Raw genomic sequence first — 22,575 nt, 5'->3', positions numbered from 1 at the left:
ATGTTGCATTTTTTTAATCATTTAGTTAAGAATATTTTAAAAATTCTTCTGTGAGTCTTACCTAACCCATGAATTATTTATATAAATGTGTTAATTTCCAAGTATTCCACATGTTGGGCTTTCCTAGATATCTTATTGTTTTATAATACAATTTTTTTTGTTTCCATCTTTACATATTTATTAAGACTTGTTTTGTGACTCAACATGTGCTATATCTTAGTAAATGTCTGTGTACTTGAGTATGTATTCTATAGTTTGGCATAGTGTTCTTTAATATCAGTTAGATCAAGGCATTTGGTAATATAACCCAGTGTTCTTTTTTTTACTGATTTTTAATTGTCAGTTTTTTGCTTCATGTATTTTGAAGCTCTGTTATTCGTCACATTTACATTTATAATTGTTATGTCTCTATCAATTCTTTTATCAGATGTTTTTTAAATGTCTGGTATACTCTTGTCTTAACATTTGTTTTTATCTGATATTAATATAGTCATTTTATCCTTATGCTTACTGTTTGCAATGTATACATCTTTCCATGTATTACTTTCAACTCATCTGTGTCTATATGTTTGAAGTTGTGATTGTTGTAGGCTGCAGTTTGCGGAGTCTTTTTTAGTATCTCACAATCTGTCTTTTTATTGAAGGGTTTAGATTATTAACAATGTTAATTAACATTAATGTAAATACATTATTATATTATGTAATTAATTACATTAATGTTAACTAAATTAACATTAATTAATCTTGTTAGATTTAGGTCTGTATTTTGTTTTCTGTTTGACTTCTGTGTTTTTAGTTCCTTTCTTTCCCCCTTTCTTGGCACCTTTTAGATTACTTAGACACATTTTATTTATATTTATTTATTTATTTATTTGTCAGAGAGTGAGAGAGCGCATGCGCGCGCGCACACACACACACACACACACACACACACAGGCAGAGTGGTAGGCAGAGGTGAAGAGAAGCAGGTTCCCCACTGAGCAAGGAGCCTGATGGCAGGACTCAATCCCAGGACTCTGGGACCTGAACCAAAGGCAGTGGTTCAACCAACTGAGCCACCCATGCATCCATACTTAGATACATTTTAGGATTCTATTTTATCTGTTGGCTTTTTAACTGTAGATTGGGATTTGCAGTCTGCTCAGAGTTAATATTTTACCATTTCATATAAAATGCAGAAATCTTCCAACAATATGGGTCCCTTTTGCCTCTTTCCTCATCATTCCTTCTAGTTGTAATATGTGTGATAATCTGCATGTATTGGAAGTCTTGGCAAGACAGTGTTACAAGTTTTACCTTAAATAATCATATGTGGCTCTTAAAACCTAAGAGGAAAGCAGCAGTCTTTTATATTGACCCAGATGTTTACCATTTCTAGTGCTTTATTTAACTTATTCATTAAGGTCCAAGTTTCCCTGTGCTGTAATTTCCCTTTAGCTTAATGAACTTTCTTATAATATGTGCAGGTCTCCTGGCACCAGATTCTCTTAGTTTCTCTTTCTCTGAAAATGTCTTTCTTTTGCCTTCATTCCTAAAGAATATTTTCATATGATACACAGTCTAGACTGGAATTTTTTTTTCTAAGATGTTTATTGTCTAATGACCTCCATCATTTAAAAAAAAAAGATTTATTTATTTATTTGAGAGAGAGAGAATGATCAAGAGGAGGGGCAGTGGGGGAAAGAGACAGAATCCACGAGCAGACTCCCTACTGAGCACTGAGCCCAACTTGGTGCCTGACCCCAAGCTCTGAGATCATGACCTGAGCCGAAATGAAGAGTCACCCGCTTAACTAAGCCACCTAGGCACCCTGGGCCTCCATCATTTTTATGAGAAATCTCTTCATTTCCAATCAGTGTTCTTCTGTAGGTGAAATGTCATTTTTCTTTGGCTGTTTTCTGTCTTCGTTTTTTAACAGTTCAGTTATGATGTATATAAGTGGGATTTCTTTTTAATTGATCCTGATGTAGGTTCAGTGTGAGATTCTCAAATCCGTACATTTATCTTTAAACAAATTTCTTAAGTTTTCAGTCATCAGTCCTTTCATATTTTTTCTGCTGTTGTGTTTCTCCTTCCTCTCCTTTTGGAACTCTAAACATGTTAGACTGTTTTGAGTTTATCCCATAACTTTCTGATGCTCTGATACTTTCTTTGCCCAGAATGCCTTTTGGCTGCAATAATAACAGTTTGAGGATACGTTTTGCGATACCTAGATCCTCTGGCTTTTCTAATCAGAAAATTTATTGTCTATTAATAAAGGGCACCTGGGTGGCTCGGTTGGGCGACTGCCTTCAGCTCAGGTCATGATTCTGGAGTCCTGGGATTGAGTGCCACATCAGGCTCCCAGCTCCACAGGGAGTCTTTTTCTCCCTCTGACCTTTTCCCCTCTTATGCTCTCTCACTCTCTCTCTCAAATGGATAAATAAAATTTTTATTAAAAAAAAATTAGTGTGCCTGTAACTAAAAACATGTACCATATTATTGAGCACATCAAAGCATGTAAAGAGAATGTTGTTTATTCTTTTGATTGAACCAGACTGAAGTATCCATAAAGAATATCTAATTAAAAGATTTTTAAAATTTACCATCTAATTTATAATAGCAGAAGCTATGAATCTGGCTTTGTAGGAAAATAGTGTCTCATATCAAATCTGTGCCTTTTCTCTTTACTCACTATTAAATGTCCCTCTGTATCAGAGATCCTCAGCATCGATAGCAGGTATGTTTTAGTAGTTGTCATAGCAGCTAGCTCTCACTGTGCATTTCAGGTACCATGCTGAGAGCTTTGCATAAATCATTTCATTAATGCTCTTAATACCTCTAAAGAAAGTGACATAATCCTAATTTTTATAGATGGGTAAAAGAGCCTAAAGGTTGATAATTTGTATGCCATCACACAAACAGGCTCTCCTCTTCCTACCAGTGGGGAGGAGTGAGCAATAGTGAACTAGTAGTTGGGATGGAGATGACTCAGTTGAGTTAGAGGAACATGAGATTTGAAGGTTTTGGGTTTTTTTTTTTAATATATATAAAGATTTTATTTATTTACTTGACAGAGATCACAAGTAAGCAGAGGCAGGCAGCAAGAGAGGGGGAAGCAGGCTCCCAGTTGAGCAGAGAGCCCAATGCGGGGTTTGATCCCAGGACCCTGAAACTATCACCTGAGCTGAAGGCAGAAGTTTAAACATCTAAGCCACCCAGGCGCCCGAGATTTGCAGTGTTCTAAAGCAATCTTGTATGTTAATTTAGGTTTAGCTAAGTTAGACTGGCACCATAATGAGGCATAGACCTGGTTGTCTTTGTAGTTCTTCCATTTGTATTTCTGAAGCCCTTTGCCACTTTTACCTTACTCTCAATGTGTACCCAGCACATAAGTGCTGGATTCTATCTTCCAGGGGGCAGGGTGGGGAGGTGACCCTTGTCTTTTTCTCTTTTTTCATTTCAGTCAAGCTGCCTGTTCCTTACCTTTGTAGGTTATCTGATGAAAGAAATTCATGATGAGGATTAAGTGATAATTGGGTCTCAGTGAAATTGCTCTCTTTTTCATTCAGTGTGATCTTTTAAAAATGCATCTTCACTTGGGACTGTGTGGCACAGGTTAGGTTGTTTTTGCTAGAAGAGGAATATACATGGAACTAGCATCATAGCCATAAATTATTCCTATCTGTCCTTTGTTAGTTTTCAGCATTTGAAGTTGAACATTCTTGAGTCCTCAACAAAGCCATAAACACCATCTCTTATAAATGAAGGAGGAGTTATCACTATTTATATCCCTGATTATAAATACAGAATTTTGACCCCCATATTAGCTCTATAAACTGTGTGTGTGAGTTGTGTTATTCAGTACTGTTCAGTTGCACTAATAGACAAAGGAAGAAAACCTTAAATCGGATTTCTCTTTCAAGTAGAAGTTTGAGCTGTTAAATTTAACAGATAGCGAGGTGTGTTCCACAAGTTCATTCAGATGTCCGTGTTCCTTCTAATCTCATCTTTTCAGTGTTCCTAGAGTATTACCCTTGATTTTTTGGTTAAGCAAGATTACCACCACTGTGTCTGTGTCCCAGCCTGCAATAATAGGGAAAGACAGAGTAGAGGACAAGCAGGTTCTTTTCAAAGACATGATCCAGAAGTTGCACATATCTTGCTCACATCTCCTTTACACAAGTTAGTTACATGGCCACATACACCTTAGTCACAGGGCCACAACTACTTTCAGATGAACTTAGAAAAGGTAGTATTTAGCTGGGCTGTCAAAAGTCCATAACTATAGGGTTTTGTTACTAAAAGGGAGAAGAGAGGAAATGGATATTAGAGGACCGTTAACAGTCTCTATTTTTGCTCGACTATCCCGTAGTCAATTAGAAGAACTGGTAAGAAGTAGCCAAACCAATGGACTTTGTGACAACAAGTCAATGGCATATTAAAATATAGTATGAGAGATTTCAGTAGGGATTTAAATTCATGTTTTCAGAAACAAAACACAAAACTGGATGTTGGAGAATTTGATGAAATACCTTCAAATTGTGTTAAAGTTGCTGGATATATGAGCTAATAATTATTTATTTTGTTCTTGTATTTTAGGCCTCAACTCCATATAGCATAGATTCAGATTCTTTGGGAATGGAGTGTATTATTTCGGGAAGTGCCTCTCCAACTCTGGCAATCAACACTGTGACTAACAAAGTAATTCTTTTTTTTTTTTTTGGAACACTTTCTGAAATGTTGTTGAATAATAAATTTAATTTGTCTTTATGATAACAATAGCGTTCTATATGATTGAGATTAAAGATGACATAAATTTGGCTAGCCTGTAATGGCAGCTTGAAAGCTTGAATCCACAATGTTTTGAGGTATACACAAATTAGAAGAAAATATTTCTCTAAGGAAGTTAGAGGATGCTTATTGGGAAGCTCTATTTAATTTAAATTCTTGACAGTGCCAGTTCCCATTGATGGAATTTTTGAGTTAGTATTTTATTGAATCAGTTTGTTTCAAAAACCAATGATTATCCCTCTAAATATATGCTTGAAAAAAATTTTTCAGATTTCCAAGGGGTCAACAGAATCTAGTAAAATGAATAATTTGGACAAACTCATAGAGTTCTTTGAATGGTAGTCAACTTGTTTCATAGTATGCAAGTGTAGGTGCATATCCAGAAATAGTATGTAGTAGTCTGCTTTCTTTTCCTTCCCTTTCTTCCACTTCCTTTTCTCCCCTTACCCCTATCCATCCCTTCCCCTTCTCTTTTCTTTCTTTTTGAAGCAAGGGTCAGAACTTCAAAATTTCATGCCAAGTCATTAGGTACCTAGTGAAATACCAAGTGTTTTTTTCTTTACGTTATTTCTTAAGCTCATATCTCAAAACCCTAAAAAGTCTCTGGGAGATTCATGAACTATCTAAGTTCTATGCATGTATTTCCTCCCTTACTAGACCATGAGCACCTGAAGCCATATATGTCTTATGCTGCTACTCTCTTTCAGTCTCACTTTCAAATCTTGCTTTTTTACCCTCTTCTCCTCTCTCCCTTGTTTTCACTTGTTCTTGCTTTATTTCTTCTACTTTATCATGCACACACATAAACACACACGCACACGCTTATATACATATAATTATACTGATACATATAGAATCTTTTTATTTGTAGAAAGATAATAGACCAATAGAAGCAGACTATCATTAGTGACTGATCAGATTTACAATTTAGAAAGGCAACTAGTAGCTGAGGTATAGAGTATTGATTTTTCCCAAATACTAACCCATGGAATGAGTCCATCAGAATCACTTAGGGGAGGTGTATGTGGGTGCATGTGTGCAAGTGTCTATTTAGTGGTGCTGGTGATAATTCCAAGGTATTCTTGCAGGCCTGCCAAATCATTTATTTTATACTTAGAGATAAGGTTCAGAAATCTGTACTTTAAGAAATCATCCCTGTGCTCCTGGGTGGCTCAGTTAGTTAAGCATCTACCTTCTGCTCAGGTTGTGATCCAAGGTCCAGGGATTGAGCCCCACATCAGGCTCCCTGCTCAGTGGGGAGCCTGCCTCTCCCTCTCCCTCTGCCATTCCCCTGACTTGTGCTCTCTGGCTGTCTCTCTGGCAAATAAATAAATAAAATCTTAAAAAAAAAAAAAAAAAAAAAAGACACTATCTCTTTTTGTGCCCAACTAAACTTGAGAATTTCTAGGAGGCATCTGGTCTAGAATCAGAAATATCCAATACTGTTCTTTGTAGTAGTCCAAGTAGGAGATACTAAGGCCTAAATATAGATAGTTGTAGCTTTTAGGAAACAGTTAGGAAATAGTAATGTTGGACTTCATGATGAACTAATACGGCGATCAAAGAAGCTGGAGTTCTTGGACTTATGCTTTTAGATGTGATGGATTAGCTAGTATTAGATTAATCCTTCTTTCTATATAAAATACCACCATCCCTGACTAACAGTAAGAAAGAGGGAAGAGGCATTTGAGCACAGAAAAGCCAGGACTTCAGGGCTAAAGATTCCAAGAAAAATGGAAATATATTGAGATAAGCCATGCGTATCTCATGTTCCCTTGGGACATTTCTCAGTTCTCAATGTGTGGCATAGAGGCTAAACAGAAATCAGAAGCCTAGACCAGTCATTGGGCTAGGAAGACAAAAACTGGAGTTTGAGGCTATCAAATAGCCTGGGATTAAAGACTAAGATCCTCTTGAATCTCCCAGGTGAGTTCAGCTTGTAAGTATTATCCATTAAGGCATTTGCTAATTCCTAACTCATATGTATTTGGACTCAGACATAGACAAATCAAGTGGATTTTTCACTACTCAGAATCAAGCAGTCTCACAGGAAGGAGGGAATAATGATTATTGTCCATGATCTTCAAGGAGGAGGGGAGCCATGGTAAACACTCGAGCCTTTCAAGTCGATACTTCAGAAGGGTTATGTTCTGTGAGCAAGAGCAAACCAAAATAGACCAGCTTCAAATTGTTACTAGCGTGGTTGCTATATACTTTATAGCTTATATAATACTTTTCTATTTGCTAAAAGAAAATTAAATCCTTTTTGGAAGAAATAACATTATCCTGAGCTTTTACAAGTTTTCGTAAGTCAGATCTCACTTTCAGTCAAAAACTTTAGATATTACAGGAAACAGGATCACATAATTAAATAACAAGGAGATGGGTAGGGAAAAACAGCATAAATGTATTTATAAGTGATCTGGATAATGATTTTAAAATAACAAAAACTAACATTAGTTCAAGAAAATAGTTGAATTATAGAAAATTTATCAGAGAATTAGAAGCTGTATGGAAGAATGAAGAGGAAACTCTAGAACTGAAAAATATAGTAACTAAAATTAAGAATTTGATAGATGGGTCTAACAGCAGATTAGGCACACCAGAGAAGAGAATAGAATAGTGAACTGGAAGAAATGTCAATAGAAAATATGGAGATTGAAACACAAAAACAATGGAAAATTGAGAAAAGCTCAAGAGATAAATGGGATATAGGGAAAGAAATCTAACTTGTTATTAGGGTTTTAGAAGAGAGGAGAAAGGAATAAAGAAGCAACAATATATTAAAGTTTTTTTAAACTGATGAAAGATAACACAGTGTAGATTCAAGAATTTCTTGAGAACTTCAAGAGGAATTAATGAAAAATCCTTATTAGCTGTTCCCCCTCCCAAATTGAGCTGCTAAAAACAAAGATGAACAAATCTTAAAATCAGAGGCAAAATCAGGCAACTTCAAAGGAATAATAGTAAGCCAGGCACTGACTTCTGAACAGAAATGATAAAAACCAGACATGAGAATGAAACCTGTATACTGTTGAAAGGTAATACCTGCTAATCCAGATTTCTACAATTAAAATTTCTGTGAAAAATGAAGGTTAAATCGGTGGTTTCTACAGAGAGAATATGTTACTAGTACACCAGTATTATAGAGGGAATTAATTTTTCAGATAGAAGGAAATTATCCTGTGCAGGAAAGAATGAAGAACACCAGAGAGTATGTGTGTTGGTAAATCTAAGTGTGTATTGAGTGTTTACAAAAATCCAACAATAGCAGTTCTGTTACGTAACACAATGCCTTTGAGTCTAAAATACTATAGAAGTTAAAAGACATGACAGTATAAGGGTAAGGCAGGAAGAAATATGGTTGACGCTAGAACAGTGTGTAGTTTAGGGGTGCCGATGCTGCTGCTTCCCGTGCAGTTGAAAATCTCTGTCTCTGCCTTTGACTTCCCCAAAACCTAACCAATAATCTGCTGTTGAACAGAAGCCTTACTGATATATAAATATTTCATTAATACATGTTGTGTTATGTTACATGCATTATATACTATTCTTACAGAAAAAAGCTGGAGAAAAGAAAATGTTAAGAAAATCTTAAGGAAGAGAAAAATACTTGTACAGTACCGTACTGTATACTTAATTATTTTTAAGATTTTTATTCATTTGAGAGAGAGAGAACATGCATGAGTGTGAGTGTAGGGCGAAGCAGAAGGAAGGGGACAAGCAGACTCCCAACCTGATGGTGGGGCTCAGTCCCAGGATCCCAATCATGACCCAAGCTGAAGTCAGACACTCAAATGACTGAGCTACCAGGCACACCTATTTATTTATATTTTTAAAATCAGACTTTCTGTCCAGCATGGGGCTTGAACTCACAAGACTGAGATTAAGTTGCATGCTCTACCTACTGAAGCAGCCAGGCACCCCAGTAGCTGTGCTGTGTTTATCTTTTTTTCTGCGCTGTGTTTATTGGAAAAAATTCTGTATGTAAGTGGACCCATGTGGTTCAAAGCCATGATGTGAAGGATCAGCTGTATATACAGTTAAGTCTTTGTATTGCACTGGAAGTGGTGAAAGTACTAAATCAAAAACATATTATAATATTTAGGGCAGTGGTTCTTTTAATACATCAGCATTTGTCACAATAAGTAGGAGGTTTTGTTAAAACCTTTGTTAAAATTCCCGGGCCTCACCTGAGAATTTCTGGTTTTAGTACGTTGAATTGGGGTCTGAAAATTTGAATTTCTTTGTTTTGGTTTTGCTTTGCTTTGTTTTGTTTTGTTTTTGGGTTTTTCTTAAGGATTTAAAGTAATCTCCACACCAGTGTAGGGCTTGAGCTCAACTCTGAGATCGAGTTCCATGTTCCACTGACTGAGCCAGCCAGGTGCCCCAAAGTTTTTTTTTTGTTTTTTTTGTTTTGTTTTGTTTTTGGTTTTGTTTTTGAGTAATCTCTATACCTAACATGGGGCTTGAATTCCTAACTCCAGGATGAAGAGTCACACAGACTCTACCAACTGGGCCAGCCAGGCACCCCTAAAAAATTTGAATTTCTAACAATACTCAACATACTAGTCATATTATTATTTACTACAAGAATAGTAAAAGAATATAAAGTAAATAAGGAGAGGCGCCTGGTTGGCTCAGTTGGTTAAGTGGCTACCATCGCTCAGGTCATGATTCTAGGGTCCTTGGATCGAGCTCCACATCGGGCTCCCTGATCTGCAGAGAGCCGGCATCTCCCTCTCCCTCTGCCTGCTGCTCTGCCTACTTCTGGTCTCTCTCCATCTCTCTAATAAATAAATAGAATCTTTAAAAAAAAAAAAAAGTAAACAAGGAAAAATAATCTATCCAAAAGTAGACAAGAAAGGACGAAAGAAATGAATAAAGAAGTGAGAGGGAAAACAGGAAAACAAATATGTACTCAAATTGAGTTGTGTCGGGTTGGGGTCCTAGGTGTCTCAGTTAACCTTCTCCCTTCGGCTCAGGTCATGGTCCCAGGGTCCTGGGATGAAGTTCCACATCAAGCTTCTCTGCTCAGTGGGGAGTCTGCTTCTTCCTCTTCCTCTCCCTCTTTCTGTCTCTCAAATAAATAAAACTTTTTTTAAAAAAAAAGATTGAGTTCTGTTAGGAAATCAACGTAAATGTACAGAATATTCCATTTAAAAATCAAAGATTGTCAGACTGGATGAAAAATAAAATTCACCTATGTGCTGCTTACAAGAGAGCCAGAAAGAACCTGAAGCCGACTCTGGGCTGAGCCTGGAGCCCAATGTGAGGCTGGATCTCACAACCCTGAGATCATGACCTGAGCCAAGAGTCAGACACTTAGCCAACTGAGCCACCTAGGCACCCCACCCCGCCAGAGATATATCTTAAAGCACAAGACATATTACTGAAAACAAAGATATTTTATTGTGCAAAAGGATCATTTCAATAAGGAACAGTACTAAATTTGTATATGCTTCAAGAGCTGACAAAACTCAAAGGAGAAATGGACAAGTCCTTGACCAAAGAGGAAGATTTTAGCATCTGTCTCTTTATAACTCATAGAAGCAAATCAGAATCAAAACATAATCATACAAATCCAATTAAAGATATAGAAGATTTGAGCCAGGAAATTAGGAAGTTTATTCCACTTGAGGAATATATGTACATACACATACATATACATACATACACATACTTAACAATTGCAGAATATGCTTTTTTTTTTTAACAGGATTTATTTATTTTAGAGAGCGAGCGAGGGAGTGTGGGGGAGAGGGGCAGAGGAGAGAGAGTCTAAAGCAGACTGCCGAGTGTGGAGCCTTTCTTGGTTGGATCTCATGACCTTGAGATCATGATTTGAGCCAAAACCAAGAGTTGGACACTCAACTGACTGTACACCCAGGCATCCCCCAAATATACCCTTTTTATGTGCACATGGCATATTTACCAAAATTGATCATGTAATACTGATTTATGCTAGACCATAAAGGAAGTTTCAGCAAACTTCAGAAGACCAACACCATATAGTGTATATTTTCCAGCACTGTGGAATTAAGGTAGAAATAATAGCAAATAGATGATCAGATAATCACCCAAATTTTGCAGATTAAGCGGTATAGTTATAAATAACTCAGGGATCAAGAAGAAATTCTAGTAGAAAATACTCTGAATTGATGACCAATAGAAATATGAATTATGAAAGCCTATAGAAGGAGTATAGAAGTATTTTTTTTTAAGATTTTATTTATTTATTTGACAGAGATCACAAGTAGGCAGAGGGAGAGGAGGAAGCAGGCTCCCCACCCAGCAGAGAGCCCGATGTGGGACTCGATCCCAGAACCCTGGGATCATGACCTGAGCCGAAAGCAGAGGCTTAACCCACTGAGCCACCCAGGTGCCCACAATTGAAGTATTAACCTTAAATGTGTATACTAGAATAGAAAAAGGTTTGAGTATTAATGATTTAAGCATCTAGATAAAGAGCAAAATAAATCTGAAGAAGACAAAGGTAGTAAAAAAAAAAAGAAGTCAACAAAAAGAACCTGGTTCTTTGTAAAGATTTGTTGGTTCTGGCCAACATGGAATAACAGGGCCTAAATTTACTCCACTACCTGAAACAACTGACAAAGTAGACAAAATATATGAAACAGTGGTTTTCGAGAGATTCAGCGATAACATAGTCCTGAGAAATTGTGAACAAATAAGGTCAACCCTATGATTGTCCTAGCTTACTGTTTAGAGAAAGTTTCTAAGGCCCAGAGGTCTCACTGAGTAGAGTCAGGTGGAGTTGGGAGATCATGGAATCCCTGAGGTGGCTGGAGTTCACAGGGCACCATATTAGAGAAGAGAAAGCTACACCAAGAGAGAATTCCAGTGATATACTGAGGGTGCCCCCTGAGTCTTCAGTTGGTATTTATAGTGCATGAGTAAGGAAGACTAGGGAAAGAACCACCTGCAAGGATTAGTGTAGAAAATTACTGATACTTCTGTAGGGCCAGGTGTAGTTACTGTTCACGCAAAAGTGAAAGTCTTCATAATTCGCAGGTCATTAAGTAAATCGGGATTTTGATTCAGTAGCGGAATAAAATTAACTCTAGACTAAAATGGTGCTCTGGTCCTATCTACATACCTTCGAAGCAAAACTCAAAAAGATTGGTCTGTTTTCAAGTAATTCTAATTTTAAAATTTGATTTGAAGTTTCTTAGATGTAATTCAGAGACCATTATAAAATTTCCCCTTTTAAAGTTAGAGTTAGTGGTTTTGGTATATTCACAAGGGTGTGCAGCCATGAACCACCATGTAATTCCGGAAAATTTTCGTCACCTACCCTGGAAAGAAAAGCCTATACCCATCACCATTGATTTCCTATTCCATCCATTTCTTGTAGCTGTTAATTTACTTTTTAATTCTGTGGATTTTCCTATTCTGGACATTTCACATGAATGGGATCATATAATATGTAACTTGTTACATCTGACTTATTTCACTAAACACATGGTTCAGCCATGTTATAGCATGTATCAGTACCTTATGCCTGTTATCAGATAATTTAACTGTGTTCCAGAATAAAGCTCAAGAAGGTTTATAAGAATACAAAAATATCTAGCACTTATCAGTGTAAAATTCACAATGGTCTGGCACCCAATAAAAAATTACCAGGCTGGCAAAGAAGTAGTAGAAAAAAAAAAAAAAGTTAAAAAAAAACAAAAAGCAACCATAATGAGGAGAAAATTAATCAAAACTGACCCAGAAATAGCACAGATGATAGAATTAGTATAAAGCAACATAAGAAATTATCATAAGCCAAGATATAGAAATAACCTCTCATTGGACGAATGGGTGATAAGCTGGGAGGTGTATGTGTGCACGCATGCATGTGCACGCACACACAGAATGGAATATTCTTTAGCCATGAGAAGAAAATCCTGCTGTTCGAGACAACGTTGAATGGACCTTGAAGGTATTATGCTAAGTGAAGTCAGGCAGGAAAAGACAAATACTGTATGATATCATTTATATATGGAATCTTAAAAGGCCTAATTCATAGAAAGTTGAATGGTAGTTAACCAGGGGCTATGGGACAGGAAAAATGGAGAAATGTTAGTCTCAAAAGTTATAAACTTTTCAGTTATAAGATGATTAAGTTTGGGGGATCTTTTATATAGCATGGTGATTATTGTTAGCAATATTGTATTCATGTATACATGAAAGTTATTAGGTAAGTAGATCTTAAAAAGAAATGGTAATTATGGGAGGTGATAGAGGTGTTAAAGCTATGGTGGTATTTAATTTGCAATATATAAGTATCAAATGAACACATTGTATACCTTAAACTTATATGTTAATTATATTTCAGTAAAGTTGGGAAAAGCCCAGTTTTTATAACTCTATTCCATAGAGGAGTAAAAGGATAGGTTGAACATTTATGTAGACATATGGAAGATACTCTTTTAAAATCCAAATCAAACTTCTTGGAGATACAAATTATGTCTGATTTGAAAAATATGCTGGGTGGAATGAACAACCGATTAGACATTGTAGAAGGAAAGATGATTGAAGATAAAAAGGTAGACAAAATGAAACATGAAAAGACTGAAAAAGTATGTAGAATATTCGTGTGCTGTGGTAACAACTAGAAATCTAGATCTACAGAAAGGAACTAAGGACCAGAAATGGTAACTATGTGGTTAAATATAAAGCATTTTTTGAAAAATTTAAATCTCTTTAAAAGATAATATACTGCTTAAAGCAATATATATATATATATATATATACACACACACACACTGCTTAAAGCAAAAATAGCAAACATATTGTGGGTGTATAACATGTAGAAGTAAAATACAGGACAACAATAGTATTCAGGCAGATAGAGGAGAAATGGAAGTATTACCAAACAAATGTTAAACATAAACTTTAAGAAACCTAGCTATCATTCTTAAGTGATATGATTGTTTATGTGGAAAATTCAAAAGAAATCTACAGATAAGCTCTTAGAATTCATGAATGAACTTAAGTTCTTAATAGAAGATCATTGTTTGACTTTAGAAATCAATAGCATTTCTGTGTATAAGTCAGACAATTAGAAAATAAGATTAAAGAGATAATAAAACTTACGTTAGTATTCAAAAACATTAAATACCTAGGATTAAGTGGAAGATGAACTCTACACATAAAATTATAAAAAGTTACTGAGAGAAAATGAATATATAAATAAATAGATACATAATTTTCATAGAGAAGATTATTGTAAAGAAGTCAGTTTGTCCTCAGTTTATCTACAGATTTAATATCCCAGTTAGAGGTCCACAGTGCTTTTTTGGGGGAAGGAACGGGAATAGAAAATGACCAGGTGATCTTAAAATATAAATGAGAATCCAAATGGCAAATGGTAGTTGAAGATAATGTTGAAAGAAAAGGTATGGTAGCAGGGCGCCTGGGTGGCTTAGTCGTTAGGTGTCTGCCTTTGGCTCCGGTCATGATCCCAGAGTCCTGGGATCGAGCCCTGCATCAGGCTCCCTGCTCAGCGGGAAACCTGCTTCTCCCTCTCCCACTCCCTCTGCCTATGTTCCCCCTCTCTCTGTATCTTTCTCTCTCTGTTAAATAAGTAAATTAAATCTTTAAAAAAAGAAAAAGTATGGTAGAGGATTTATACTTCCAGTTATCAAGAGTAAACCTACAATAATTGAAAGAGTGGTATTGGCATAAGACAAATAGACTTACGGAACACAACTCAGTGATGTCTCTCAACAAATGGTGCTGCATTACAAAGGAAGTAATAAAGATGTAAGAGCAGATATTAGTGTAAAGCTTTGTGTAATCCTTGAGCTGATTTTACTGTAAAAGTACAGAAAAGGATACACATTGTATGATTCCATTTATTTATTTTTTTAAAAAAGATTTTATTTATTTGACAGAGATCGCAAGCAGGCAGAGAGGCAGGCAGAGAGAGAGGGGGAAGCAGGTTCCCCGCTGAGCAGAGAGCCCGATGTAGGGCTAGATCGCAGGACCCTGAGACCATGACCTGAGCGGAAGGCAGAGGCTTAACCCACTGAGCCACCCAGGTGCCCTGTATGATTCCATTTATACTTAGTTGAGAAAACAGATAAGCTAACCAATAGTGGCAGAAGTTTGGTATAGTGGGTGCCTATGTCAGAGAGGGGAATGGGTTATGACTAGCTGGTTAATGATTGGGAGAGCACATGAACTGGCCTTAAGGAGTGCTGGTTGTGTTCTGTACCAGAGGTTCTGTGGTCTGTGGACACCTAGGTAACTAAGACCCTTTTTAGGGATTCCATGAGGTCAAACTGTTTTAATGACAATACTAAAATACTATTTGCCTTTTCTTTATTTTTATATTTTCATTGATGCAGCATAAGCAGTAGTAAATGTTAGCACAGATCAAGGCAGTGACCCCGTGTACTAGTAGTCATTATATTCTTCGCTGCCAACACCCCTCAGGTTGAAAAAAAATACTAGTTTAACTTAATGATATCCTTGGTGAAACAGGAAAAATAGTTTTATCAAGTTGTGACCTTTGAATACATGTCTTTTTAATATTCTCTGTGATGAAATGGGAAGTATGCATCAAACACTTAGACTACATGCTGAACTACATTGGTTGCTTCAAGGAAGAACAGCCCTCTTCGTGTAGGTGTTTGAGTTGGATGTGGACCTAGCTGCTTAGATCATTGTTTTTACGTGAAAGAAAAACTGACACTGATTATTCAGATTTGGCAGATGTTTTCTTGATAATAAACAAAGTGAGTTTGTCACCTCAAGGAAAACAATTGTCAGTATCCTTTGCTAGTGATAAAATTTGAGCTCTTAAGCAAAAATGGAAGTTTGGAAAACTTTTGTCCACCACAGCAAATATGATAGGAGACTTTAAAGGCTACTTCTTTAAGGAGATCATTGATGATGTTAGCAAGTATGGTGTTTTAATGTTGTATAGTGAAATGTGTCAGTATTTGGAAGATCTGTATAACTTAGTGAACCAGTATTTTCCAGATGGCCAGTGCATGTTATAAAATCATGCTTGGATGAATGATCCATTCAAAGTACAAGGTAGAACAGAGGGTTTCAGTGGGACAGTATGAAAAATTTAGTGGTATGTTTTCAGATCCACATTGCAACTTATCTTTAAAAAAATTTTCACTTGTCATGTTTTGGTGTAGTATCAAAAAAGACCATCCACAATAATCTGAAAGTCTGTTAATATATTCTTCCCTTTTCCAAATACATATATGTGTGGTGCTGGGTTTTCTCTGTATTGTTCCACCTAAACACCTTACTGCAGCAGATGGAATACAGAAGTGGATAAGAAAATCCAGCTGTTTCTGTAAAGCCAGGCATTGAGATTTACAAGAATGTAAAATAAGGGAAGTCTAATTGTGTTTATTGGGAGAAAATATTTTTTATGTTACCATTTTAGCCAGGTTTATAATTGTTATTTTTAAATTAATAATATGTTTTAATATATATTTCAATTATTATTTGGGGGGGACATAATATGCCAATTATTAATAGATGAATCAGCGCAAACAAGCTCCTTGACTCTTCAGTTTTAAAGACTGCGAAAGTGTTCTAGGATCAAAGTTTTGAGAATAGGTCTATCTAGATGGTGATTATGTAAGTATGCCCATTGTAATAAACTAGTAATTTTTATTAAAATGTTTATCCTCTTTCCAGATAAAAATAAGCTATTAAGGATTTTGTCCAAGATTTCTGACTTGAGTGGTACGTAATGGAGCATGGACAGGAGAGAGTGTGAGTGGCTAAGAAAATTACCATAGGGTGCTTCTAATTTGTTGGCTAGGAGCCTGTAAGCTTGATTTTTTAAAAATTATTTTTATTAACATATATTATTTGCCCCAGGGGTACAGGTCTGTGAATCATCAGGCTTACACATGATTTTCTTTAAAATGAAATTTATGTTGGAAGTGTTTGCCAGAGTTTCCTTTATTTCCTCTTAGATTATCTTCTATTCTTTTCCCTAATTAGTTCCTAGGCGTGTTACTGTTTCTAGCTGATGTGAATGGGGGACAGTTTGGTTTTGCCCTCAGTATAGAGGGATACATGCTTCGTTTTCTACATGTTTGGCCTCTTTTGGCAGATGTTTGTAGTGTTTAGCATGATCCCATTCTTAGCACAAACCGAAGGATGGTGATAGCTCAATTGGTTATTCAGTCAGCAAATATTTATTAATTGTGTACTGAGTAGAAAGCACTATGTTGGTTATGATTACTTACTGGGGACTCAAGGAGCTAACAGTCTAGTAGTGGTAAAAATTAGTTTTACCATAAAGCTAAATGTATTGTGCCATGGAAGTAGCAGCATTGAAAGGAAAGTTGGTTGTACCATCTGAATAGAGAACCTTGAGGGTTAATAAGGCTAGTTACCTGTTTTAAAAATACTCTTTGTTTCTAATTAAAAATTATAAGTCTTCAGAAATGCCTAGCCTCCTACTGGTTAATAGTTGTTAACAGTTTGATTTATAGTCCTTAGCATCTGATGTGTATGTGTTAGCATCTTATTTTGGTTTAAAAGATTTATTTGTTTAGAGAGAAAGAGTGTGGTGGGGGAGGGGGTAGAGAGAGAGAAAGAGAGAATCTCAAGTAGACTCCGTGCTGAGCGTGGAGCCTGATGTGGGACTTGATTCCACAACCCTGAGATCATGACCTGAGCGGAGACCACGGGTTGGATATTTAACCAACTGAGCCACCTGGGTGCCCCATAATTGTTGCTATTTTAAAAAATTAGATCACATACATGAGATTTTGCAAGTACGTTGTGGACAATTGAGTGTCCATTTTCAACAATATAACCACTATGATGCCTGTGATTTTAAAAATTCCTTTTTTGTGTTCTTTTCAATTACTAGTATTTTGATAGAAGAGAGTAATAGTTTTCCTTGGCGCCTGGGTGGCTCAGTGGGTTAAGCCATTGCCTTCGGCTCAGGTCATGATCTCAGGGTCCTGGGATCGAGGCCCGCATCGGGCTCTCTGCTCAGCAGGGAGCCTGCTTCCTCCTCTCTCTCTGCCTGCCTCTCTGCCTGCTTGTGATCTCTCTCTCTCTCTCTCTGTCAAATAAATAAATAAATAAATAAATAAAATCTTAAAAAAAAAAAAAAAAGCTTGAGTAAAAATAAATTTATACATTGTAGAAATACCTGTAATCTCCTTATTAAATGTTGATGAACAAATTACACCTGATAGTATATTGAATTTATGTACTTCTGGATAGGATATTTTTCAGTTTGAGAGTAATTTATTTCATGGTAAACATGGAATTAGCAGTGAAGGGCATGGAGTTGGGGTAGGAAAGACTACTAACATTTTGTCTTTCTGCTGTATACCAACCTAATTGTTTTTTTGTAGAGTTGCTTAGAAAGGTACTCTTTACAGTGAGAACTACTTATGCCGTATTTTTCCTTTCTAGGTAACGTTGTACAACACTGATCAGGATGGTAGTGACAGCCCACGCAGCAGCCTTAACAACAGTCTCTCAGACCAGAGTTTGGCATCTGTTAATTTGAACAGTGTTGGAAGTGTGCATAGTTATACACCGGTAAGTCTTGATGAAGTTAGCTTCTTTACTGAGTATTCCATTAGTGCTTAAAACTAAGCCAAATATCATTGAAGTGTAAATAAAAAGTGAAGATGTATATTTTTCACTAATCAATTCATTTAGCTTAGATAAGTAGAGCAGATTCCTACCTTGATAGTGTTTTAATTGGGTACTTAAATTTATCAGGTTAGATACAGATAGGTGATTATACTGTGTTTTATTATTTTGGCCTACTTTATCTGTTTTCTGTTCAAGTGAAAAGTAATTGGAATAGGAAAAAAAAGTTGTATTTTAGTCTAGCAAAGCTATATTTGATGATACTTCACAGTCCTTGGTAAGAGTTTACAGAATGTGTATATCACCTTGTTTTCCTTCTGTAGATCTGAGAAGGGAGTTCTACAAACCTCAGAGGTTAGGGTGACTTGGTACCTAATTGTTAACCACTCTTATATTTTTAATTTTGGTGTGGTTATCAAAGCTATACTATAAAGGGACCCATGTGTGCTGATTTCGTTACGTATTATAAGAACATGACCCTTGTGTTATCTGATACCTCTTTTCAAATCATCTGGCAACTGTCCTCCCTAGAAGACTTAGAACAGAGCCCAGGAGCCATATACTGCCACTGTACATTGGTTTAAATTTGACCTCACCAGATCACTCCCTGTTGCAGGATGAGTAAATAGGTAAAACCTTACACAGGACAAAGATATATAAGGGAAGGGAACCTTAAATAAGAAAATAACACAAGGAAACCAAAACTTAGGGAGCAGAATTAAAATGCACATTGAATGTAGGAAAACAGAAGGTGGCTCCTCAAAACTGTTATCAGTGCTCTGGGGGAAAAGACCTACTATATTCTTTCAGAATGCGGAAGTATCAGATAGAGCAATAGCAGTTAACGTCAGAGAAGATAATAGATCTGGAGAATTAAGAATTACAGGTGTCCCTGAAGAAGAAGCTAGAACAGTTGGTACAGAAGAAGCAGTTTTCAAAGAAAGAGAGATTATAAAAGTGTTACTGAGTTATAGGAAAAGTTGATGGGGGAAAAACCTGTATTTAGACCCATCACAATAAATTTTAAAATTTCAAAAGTAATCATCTATATAAATACTCTTGTAGAAGAAATTAGATGCATCCAAAGAAACACAAATCATACTTCTCTTCTATAATGCTAAATACCAGAGGATAATGGAATAATACTGCACATAGAGTTTTGAGACAATAGATTTGGATTTATAAATATTATGTCCAGCCAAATTTGCATTCATACGTGAAATAAAGAGAAAGACATTCTTTGATGCACAGAGCTTAAAAAGCTTGCTTCCTTTGTTTTCATGTGCCCTTCTGAAAAACTTACCTTGTGGATCAAGAGGTGAACTAAAAGCACTCAGAAATGATGAAATCGTAATATAAAAGGACTAGTTGGAGCATTGAAGCAAACTAAGCAGAGATTTAATGATTTTAAGTTATTTTTAAAATAATGCAGATGTAGAAAATCTTGACACCAAGAGTCCTGTATCACAAAGTATAATACAAAGGAAGAAATTAAATTTGTAGAACTAGGTTACAGAAGGAAGAACAAAAATGTCTCTAATGCCAGTACGTGTAGGAAGTTTAAGCTACTTTGAAAAGCTGGACATCACATACTGTGCTTTGTCCTTTAATGATGTCAAGTGGTCATCGAACACTCTGTGAGCAGCAGGACAGCACCAGCTGCTGGTCAGGCTTGCCACATATATCTAGGTTGATCCTGTCAGGACACAGTGAGCCCAAATGTACACAGACACTGTTATTACTTATGTATAAGCCAGATGGATATGGTGCCAGCTCCCCACATCCCACAGGGTGACACTGAACTGGAGAAGCCAGATGACAGACTTCCCAAGTAGTGGGTCACTGTAGTGAAGGGACAAATTCCATATTGCAGCTAAGCAGTTGTGACTCGCAGCTGTATCCTAAGAGAAAAAAGTAGAAAGTCCCCTGCCTCTCTGGAAATAGGGAGGCAGTTGAGAAACTGTCTCTTGGCAACTTCCTATAGGTTAGACAGGTAGATGAGAAGCTGCCCCATGGCTACCCCCTGCAGAATAGAAAGGCAGATGAGAAATGGATGAGAATTTACTCCTCATAAGACCACTCGCATTCCATGTTTCAGGATAATCACCAAGGCTTAGGTCATTCTGCCATTGAGCCTGGCCTCCAGTGGCCTGTGTGGAGATGTGTAAGGTGCCGTGGTAGAGCCCTTCCCCTACACAAAATTCATTTATTTCTGTTACTGCAGATTTCTTATAAGCATCATTCTGAATGGCTGCATAAATTTACAGTGAGTATTCATATTTTAATTTTTCAAAGCAATAAAAAAATGGCAGTTTACCACCCCTTGATACAATCTTTAAGATAGATACTGCTGATCTTTTTTTTTTATTTCTAGTTGTGCTGCCTTCAGTGATAATTCTTATTTTTTAGGTGTTTAGGGTGCTTTTTTTTTTCTTCGCATAGCTCAAAGCCATGCTTTCTTCTGTTTTTCTCTGAATCTTCTTTATCTGTTACCCTCATTCCTCATTTCCCTTAGTTTCATTAAAAAGTTTTTTTTTCCCCCTCTAGAAATGAAGAGTTAGGTGTATTGAAGCTCCTTGCGGCTTTGGACAGCATCATACAACCTGACTCACAATACTCAACAGTATTTGAGTTTAAATACTTAAAGATTAATTGAATAAATGAATGAGAAATGTTAGTAATATCATAGTGGAGTGGAGTTTGAGGTCAAATTGCTTCAGTAGAGATCAAGATGAAGATTCTGCAGAAACTGGGAGGGTTCCATGCCTAGCCTATCGCTTATTTGTATGATCTTGGGAAGGTCATTTAAATTCTTTGAACTCTTTACCTTTTCTGTGAAATGTGGAGGTTGGATTAGATTTCTGTGGTTCTTCAGAATCCAAGTTAACACTTTTGTGGTCTTGTCTGTCATGAGTGCCTATCTTAACAGAAGATGGGAAAGCCAAGGGTAGGGACATTATTTCCTTTGGATTCTAGAAACTATTCTAATATTTTCAGTTCTATATTTTATGTAACAGACCAATTCTGATATATACATCTACTAAATTAGTAGTATTTTCTTTTGATGTTAGGTGACAAACCATCCAGAACCAGTCTCTCAGTCGTTAACTCCTCAACAGCAGCCACAGTACAACCTTCCAGAACGAGACAAACAGCTACTTTTCTCAGAATATAATTTTGAAGATCTCAGTGCCTCATTTCGGAGCCTTTATAAGTCAGTTTTTGAGCAGTCACTTAGTCAACAAGGTGAGTGTTTTCTTGGGGGTAGGGGGTTGTTTTGTTTAATTGAAGTATAATTGACATATATATCCTATTAATTTCAAGTGGAGTTTTTAAAATACCGTTTTGAAAAGTAAATTTTTATTGAAAAATTTTTAAGAATTATTTTCGCATAGCAGCTGTTTATTTCTTGAATCGTTGAACAGTATCATTGTGGTCAGGATTGAATACTCTTTGTGCCTTTACTATACCCTGTATATATTCATATAATAACACAAGAATGCAAATTTATCTGCATACCCTATTCACTTATTATTCACCCTATTCACCTACTCACATACCAAAATTATCTTGCATACCCTATTCACTTACTAGTGGTGTCCTGGAGGAGTACGTATTAAAGAATTCTGACACTGCATCTGCGCCATGTAGGAAATACTGCTGTGGTTAATTAGTGATGTCTGGCATGTGAAGTGTTTGAGTGGCAAATGTTGCACCACAGGAACAGATGTGCCTTTACTGTCTGAATGGACTGTTATTAGCAAAGAGATAGCTGGTGGAATATGGTAGCACCAGATTTGCAATTTCATGCATGGTGCTTGTAAGTGAACATACTGGTTAGTGGGAAGCTCTGGGTCACTGTTAAATACGACGTAGTTAACTCAGATTTTAACAACTAAAAGTGATTTTGGTTGAGATGCCCTGTTACATCTCAATCAGATGCTGGATTGTTGCTATTATGTGTTACTGTCCTTAAGCTGCTGGTTCTATTTTAGTCAGAGTCTTAGGATAGGATTAAGATGTTGTATTGTCCTTCCCCCATAAAATACTAATCAGAAATTGTTGGGAACTCTATTATTAAAGCACTTCCTGATTGCTTTGTTTGGCAGACTTTTTCTACCCCAGCTCAAGGGAGTTTGCCTGTTCACAGTAGTGATAAAAATTCTGTGTTTATAGAGTTTACATTTT

At 36.4% G+C, this 22,575-nt stretch overlaps 1 protein-coding gene across 3 annotated transcripts in view; it reads left to right on the top strand.

Moving 5' to 3' along the window:
- The window catches only part of FOXJ3 (forkhead box J3), a 164,298-nt gene that overhangs the window by 116,216 nt on the left and 25,507 nt on the right, over nt 1-22,575 (top strand). For 2 of the 3 annotated variants that reach the window (XM_044237974.1, XM_044237975.1), the window contains 3 exons: nt 4,582-4,683; nt 18,202-18,330; nt 21,459-21,633. In XM_044237974.1, the coding sequence (XP_044093909.1) occupies nt 4,582-4,683; nt 18,202-18,330; nt 21,459-21,633 (406 nt within the window). The remainder of the gene's footprint in view (nt 1-4,581; nt 4,684-18,201; nt 18,331-21,458; nt 21,634-22,575) is intronic. The other variant, XM_044237976.1, reaches the window with a different exon arrangement.

This window comes from Neovison vison, chromosome 2, assembly GCF_020171115.1.
Source record: "Neovison vison isolate M4711 chromosome 2, ASM_NN_V1, whole genome shotgun sequence".
NCBI classification, from domain to species: domain Eukaryota; kingdom Metazoa; phylum Chordata; class Mammalia; order Carnivora; family Mustelidae; genus Neogale; species Neogale vison.
Note: the sequence above shows the minus strand (reverse complement) of the source record. Positions and strands in the feature narration are given on the sequence as shown.